Source organism: Triticum aestivum, chromosome 6B, assembly GCF_018294505.1.
Source record: "Triticum aestivum cultivar Chinese Spring chromosome 6B, IWGSC CS RefSeq v2.1, whole genome shotgun sequence".
Lineage (NCBI taxonomy): Eukaryota > Viridiplantae > Streptophyta > Magnoliopsida > Poales > Poaceae > Triticum > Triticum aestivum.
The window spans coordinates 654,515,265-654,521,678 of NC_057810.1; the positions used below are offsets into that span (position 1 = coordinate 654,515,265).

Here is a 6,414-nt window from a genome sequence, read left to right on the forward strand (position 1 = left end):
ACTCGTGTAAGGACCACCTAGTTACGACATGGTTTGCACGTGTACGGTACTACAGTATACATGTGAAGAACAAAAGGAAAACATAGATTATTGTATGAACAAAAGGAAAACATAAGTTATTGCACCATCACTCACTTTTGCTGTTGTGATGATATTATCTGATCACGTGTATGGTATGGCAGGGTGGTTGCAGCTGCAATCGCTCCCCCTAACACTCCCCAACCATCTGTACCAAACTCCTGTAGTGATGTCCTCAACTTAAAGCTAAATCAGGTTGAGCGGTGCTAACATTCCAATCACAATACTAGTCCGAGAAAGGCATAACCAAAGATACTGGTAGTATTTAAGTGCATCCAATGTGTGTGCAGCTATAGGGTAAGTGATTCAGGGCCTAAGTGCACATCCAATATCTTCGCTTCTTCCTGGAAGCTCTGCAATGGAGGCTAATGTTGGACCGGTGGTGCGCCGGCTCTACCTCTTTGTCTATAATTGGGCTGCGTTCTTTGGATGGTCAGTTGTTCTAGCTGTTGTTTTTAACTTCTAGACAGATCTGGCTGTTTTCTGTTTGGCAGAGGATGAAACTTATTAACTCAAAATTGAGCATTATTTGGAATATATATAAACACAGTGAACACACCCGATCTCTACACAATTAGGCTGCACATAGTCAACACTAACATACACGCACAAAGAATCACGCTGGCAAAAAGCAAAGTCATGCAAAACCAAAATTATGCCTTGACGGATGAAAAAGAGGTCATTTGTTACTTTGTTTGATCGAGCACTTAAATTCCGATCATGCAGGGCACAGGTGTTGTGCTACGCAACATTGGCATTGTTGGAGAGGAGGCCTGAGGCTATCTACACCGCGATCGAGCGGCCGCTACTGGTCACACAGACTGCCGCTTTAATGGAGGTTTGGTATTCTTTGTCATGTCAGTTATGCACTATGGTTCTTACCTTTTATCTTCGTAAAGTACTAATTATTTGCATAGGTGCATAATTTGTTCAACAAATTAGGTTTAAAATAGATGGTACGGTACGCTCCGCTGCGCCCGCTATAGTCACACTTATATATATATACTCTTGTCTCAGATAACCTGGCCAACTTAGTGTTCGTAATGTCTTCTTGTCGGTGTGTACTTCTCTTGCTTATTCGTCATTAGGGAGACTGGTCGTGTGAACCGACAGGGTACATGGTACATCAATCATACACTGCACTCGCCGGTGCAGAACGTTTCTTCATTTTTTTGGTTGACTATGCTAACATGTGGGCCTATTGCAGGCTAAGAAAATTATATTCCATACAAACTGCATATCTCTCTCGTTGTTTTAGCCTTCGCCCGCTTGTGGAAAAAATGACTCGGATACATAGTCGGTCGATAATCAGGTTAAATGACTCAGATACATAATCTATTACTAGCTCGCCAGCCAAATTGGTTGAATAATTCTCGTGCGACCGTCTCTGGATAGTTGAACCAAAAGTCTATATGCTCCTGGGCATTCACACGCAGAAGTAATGACCATGGAAGGATTGACCGTTGACGTGGTAGCTTTGAAGATAACCTGCCAAGAAATTGGTATAGATGATCAGTTAAACATGCAATCACTCCTGCAAGGGTACAAACTCCAACTCAGAGGTCTGCCTTGATTTTTGGATGACAACATGGGAGGCATGCTGACCAAAATGTCAAAAAGTACTTTGATGATTCTTGTGGCGCTTTTCTTCCCTGGGAGCCATTTGTATTAAACTCTTAATGGTATCTTAGTTCAAATTTCATAGGTTTTTATTCTTTGAACATGATGACTGTGAGTTGCTAACCCTTTTGGTGTTGCATGGTGACGGCACTGCTTTTTGCATAGATTGTTCATTCACTTGTAGGTAAGGATTCTTCATTATCTTCTAGTTGTACAGTATCATGTTCTTTTTTAATCACTCTTTTGAATACTGAATTCATGAAAGGGCTTGTGAAGTCTCCTGTCTCCGCAACAATTCTACAACTTATTGGAAGGATATTTGTTGCATGGGGTGTCTTGTGGAGCTTTCCCGAGGTATCAATATGAACAACCCATGACTAAGCAAGTCTGGAGCTATAGAGAGAAAAACATCATTTTCTCTTTATGATGCACAAAACAAGTTCTTGATTTAAAGGCAATTGGTAAATGAGAAAATATTGATGCAAACTTCTATTGCAACTCCTGAAAGTAGACACATATCATTTTTATTTCTGATCATCAAATAGCCCATGGTAATACTTCCATAAAGAATAATACAATGGCAACAATTGCACTGTAAATTCAAAAGTGGAGCCCATGTAGGCATATTTATGATTTGTGAAGTAGTATCAATTAATGTTGTCGATGTTGGTAATTTCCTTTCTATGGTCAAACCTAGAAATATTTAACACATAGGTATTCTACACGTATGATTAACGGGAACATAAGCAAATAAATGTTTGGTTTCTCAACTATATTGCCTGATCATTAAGCACACTTGTCTTGCAGACGCGCCCTCATATTCTTGTTACTTCCTTGATCCTAGCATGGTCCATTGCTGAGGTATATGTTGCTTCCACAAATATTTACTAAATTAATCAAGTGAAACATCATCAATTTAGAAAGCAGAATCAACATAAGACGCTAAAAAGCAACTCCTGGTTCTTCATGTCACAATAATGCTTGAAGATCACTAACTCAAGACCAGAAGTTATGACACTTCTTATGTTGAACCTAATCAATCCAAGATTTTTCAAATTTTCTTTATTTGATCATAATTATGGTAAAATTGCTATTGATTTGTAGGTCATCAGATATCCTTACTATGGTATGAAGGAGACATTTGGATTTGCACATTTCTGGCTATTATGGCTTAGGTTGGTATTGGATCTACAAAGACCTCACATCTTAGAAGTATTATTGTTTTAGTATATCTACATTGCTTCATTGTTTTTGTACCGATTGTTTGTAGGTATAACATGTTCATCGTACTCTATCCTATCGGTATGCTAAGTGAAGTTGGCCTCATATACGTCACAATGCCTTACATGAAGGTAATCCAAATAACCGAAGACATGAAGAGCTCCATGTTATTTACTTCAATGAGAGTTTTGCTTAACAGTTCTATATTGTGGGTGACTGTTGTCAGGCCTCCAATAAATATTGCCTTCAAATGCCCAATAAATGGAATTTCTCCTTCAACTACCACTATGCATCTGTTCTTCTAATGGGTATCTATTTTCCAGGTACGCTTTCTTTACAATTATTGACCAAAGGTATACATATGTATTATCTAACAAGACACCTCTTCGTTTCATCTGGATGACTGCAGGATTTCCACACTTGTACCGTTATATGCTCCTTAGGAGGAAGGTGGTCTTGTCAAAGGCAAAATCCGCATGATATTACTCACAAGCTTTCTAGAGTATATGTCTCAAGTGACTTCTGAATGTGTGAGTTGTGTGCTTCCACACATGATACTTCCCACCAGCGTATATCTACTATTTGTGTGACGTTGTTCTCATGTTTTCTATCGTTTCCCGATCAATAAAGTTGGGGTGGTGAGCGTTCCCCACCTGAGTGCAATTACTCAATCGGTGAGTCATGCCACTAACTATAGTTTTAACGATGATTGTGACATGCTCATTGATATCCCTAAAACTTTTGCATTCCTAGCCAGCAAATTTTTCCATACGACGAGGATGACAACTTCAGTCTAAATCGAAAAGTTGAGTATGTTGGTTGTGCTAGGGTTCCGCACATCATTAAAGGACACGAGGAGTGATGCCAATCTTATGGATGCTGAAGTGGTAGCACAGAGGTAGATGCATCCGAGTTTCGGTGTGATCTTGGTGGCACAGGCTGAGGTTATCATTCAGGGTTTTATGCAGAAGCTTTTCCATTTAATCTTTAGTTTGTCTCACATAAGGAGCATTTAGCAATGAAAGTTGAAGTTTATAGAATGAGGAATATCATTAATAAAGCTCTTCTCATGATGTGTTGATGGTGGTCTACCATTCGTTAGCTTCTCCGATATGGGTACATGAAGATCGGTTAGATATTGATGCTTAAAGTTTGGCTGATTTTCAGTATTCTGGTGTGATTGTTGTAGCAAGTCTAAATTTATTTATTACTTTCTTCCATCCATATTATTTGTCGCTCGTTTAGTACAAAGTTAATATAGCTTTATACTAAACCAGCGAGTTGTACTAACTTTGTACTAAACCAGTGACAAGTAATATGGACCGGAGGGAGTAGTAAATTGCACCGACGACAGTCTGTGAAGTTGTCCAGACCACTTATGACGTAGTATCCACGTTTTTATTTCTTCAAGACAGAATATTTTGTGTATCAAGTTATTCTCCCCGAGCTACAGAATAGCCCACACCAAACTTTGCAAACGAACTCCAGCCGTGACGAGATGATGCGGTTCCAAACCAGTGAAAGAAGCCAGCATATCATGTACACGGTGGACTGGTGGTCGTAGTGACCGTCCCTGGGGTGCCTGCTGCTGCTGGCTGAATCGTGAGCGCCACCAGCGGCGGCCGGCGTCCTCCGGACCATGGCGGAGTAGCTGCACACGTTTTCCCCCGTCAGAATGGCGTCCTTCCGCGCTTGTGGTTGACCTCGCGGCCACGCCCGTGTGCGCCATGTATACGGATATGTAGGAGGACGTGTGCCGCTCACGCTGAGTCTTGACTATATCGAGATATTTGGGTCTACCCACTGCGGTGGGGAGGATCACTAGCGGCACCTTTGAGTATGTCAGTGATAAGGCGAAAGGAAAAATACAAGGGTGGTCTGAGAAGCTCCTGGCTTGTGCGGGTAGAGAAACCTTGTTGAAATCAGTTGTGCAAGCAATTCCGACCTATTCGATGAGTACTTTCCTCTTCACCAAGAAGGTACGTAAGAGTCTGACTACTCCTATGGCAAAATACTTTTGAAGTAGTTCTCTTGACAAGAAATCAATGCACTGGGTATCCTGGCAAAACCTTGCGACACCAAAATGCAAGGGTGGTCTGGGATTCCGAGATTTGCATCAGTTTAACCTTGCACTACTTGAAAAACACGGATGGCGTTTTATGACAAAGCCGGATTCCTTATATGCAAGAGTGATGAAAGGTAGATATTACCCTGACACCGACTTCATGCAAGCAACATGCCCCCGATCAGCGTCGGCTACTTGGCGGGCAATTATTGCAGGAAGAGAAACACTTGATGCTGGTCTTATAAAGCGAGTTGGAGATGGAACTTCCATCTCAGTTTGGGACGATAAATGGATACCAGGAACGAGTTCTATGAAACCGATGGTAAGACCAGCCAACACCACTGTTGAGAGAGTTGCAGATTTACTGGATCCACAGATTGGTAGATGGAATGAGCAGTTGGTTTATGACACGTTCATTGCAAGTGATGCACAGGCAATTCTTAATATTCCTTTAAGCATGAATGGCCGTGCGGATTCCCTTGCGTGGGCGTTTGAGCGATCAGGTTTGTACACTATCAAATCGGCGTACCGTATTCTTATGACTCAGAAAGAAAGTGCGGCTCTCGAGGAAGGAATGGTTACGGAAACGGAAACTTCAAATGAAGAAAAACAGATGTGGCAAGCTCTGTGGAAGCTCAATGTTGTTCCTAAAGTGCGTGTCTTCTGGTGGAGGGTTCTCCAAGGAATCCTTCCTAACGAGACCACACTCAAGCGGCGACATATAGCAGAAGTTGATGGATGCAAAATCTGTCATACAATGGGAGAAGATTTGAAACACGTGTTGATTCATTGTGTGCACGCTGCTGGTTTTTGGGATGCAGCGAGGGCATGGTTCCAGATTAATCTTCCAAGTTTAAACCCTGCCACTTGGGCGAGGGATATTTTATGTGATCAGCGGATCCCGGCCGGACAAAGATCGGCCCATCATTATCACCATCATGTGGAACATTTGGCATTCTAGGAATCGGGTGAAGCATGATGGCGCAGCTCTTGATCCGGTGACTACAGCAAGACGCACGAGAGAAGTGATGGCAATCCTTGAGCTACCCAGGAAGGAGCCGGTGGTTTTACCAGGCCACGGCTGGCGACCACCGGAGCAAGGCATCATCAAGATCTTAACGGACGGGGCACTGAACTTTGAAGAAGACCGAGGAGAAGGTGGGGGCGTTGCTCGCACAAATACTTCTTTGCTTGCGGCATGGTGCAAACCTCAGCCAGGAATCTCGGACCCTTTCATCATGGAAGCTATTTCTATACATGAAGGTGTCAAGTTTGCCAAACTGAGGGGTTTTACGCATGTGATAATAGAAACTGATTGTCTAGAGGTGGTGTCACTCTGGAACACTCGCCACAATACACGTTCGATTGTGGCTCCTATCTTAGATGAAATTGGAGAGCTAGCTAGAGACTTTTCCCTTTTTGAGATTCAA

At 42.2% G+C, this 6,414-nt stretch overlaps 1 protein-coding gene across 5 annotated transcripts; it reads left to right on the forward strand.

The window, feature by feature from the left end:
* The first annotated feature begins 302 nt into the window (after window positions 1-302).
* LOC123134720 (very-long-chain (3R)-3-hydroxyacyl-CoA dehydratase PASTICCINO 2A) lies at window positions 303-3,992 on the forward strand. 5 transcript variants are annotated; one of them, XR_006465712.1, is made up of 11 exons: window positions 303-510; window positions 805-916; window positions 1,864-1,882; window positions 1,964-2,052; window positions 2,506-2,559; window positions 2,803-2,873; window positions 2,969-3,050; window positions 3,146-3,242; window positions 3,329-3,449; window positions 3,550-3,593; window positions 3,673-3,992. XR_006465712.1 is itself a non-coding variant. In XM_044553912.1 (9 exons), exons 1-9 carry the CDS (start codon window positions 437-439, stop codon window positions 3,397-3,399), a joined length of 669 nt encoding a protein of 222 aa, XP_044409847.1. In that variant the 5' UTR covers window positions 303-436; the 3' UTR covers window positions 3,400-3,992. The 5 variants fall into 5 exon arrangements, 1 of the variants encoding a protein (XP_044409847.1); XR_006465711.1 differs by having other exon boundaries at window positions 3,329-3,593; XR_006465713.1 differs by having other exon boundaries at window positions 3,550-3,992.
* Window positions 3,993-6,414: the final 2,422 nt, after the last annotated feature.

Coding starts and splice junctions, on each gene's coding strand:
- LOC123134720 (XM_044553912.1), top strand. CDS start 437: ATGGAGGCTAATGTTGGACCGGTGGTGCGCCGGCTCTACCTCTTTGTC. Junction 2,053..2,505: donor TCTTGTGGAGCTTTCCCGAG/GTATCAATATGA, acceptor CTTGTCTTGCAG/ACGCGCCCTCATATTCTTGT. Junction 2,560..2,802: donor TAGCATGGTCCATTGCTGAG/GTATATGTTGCT, acceptor ATTGATTTGTAG/GTCATCAGATATCCTTACTA.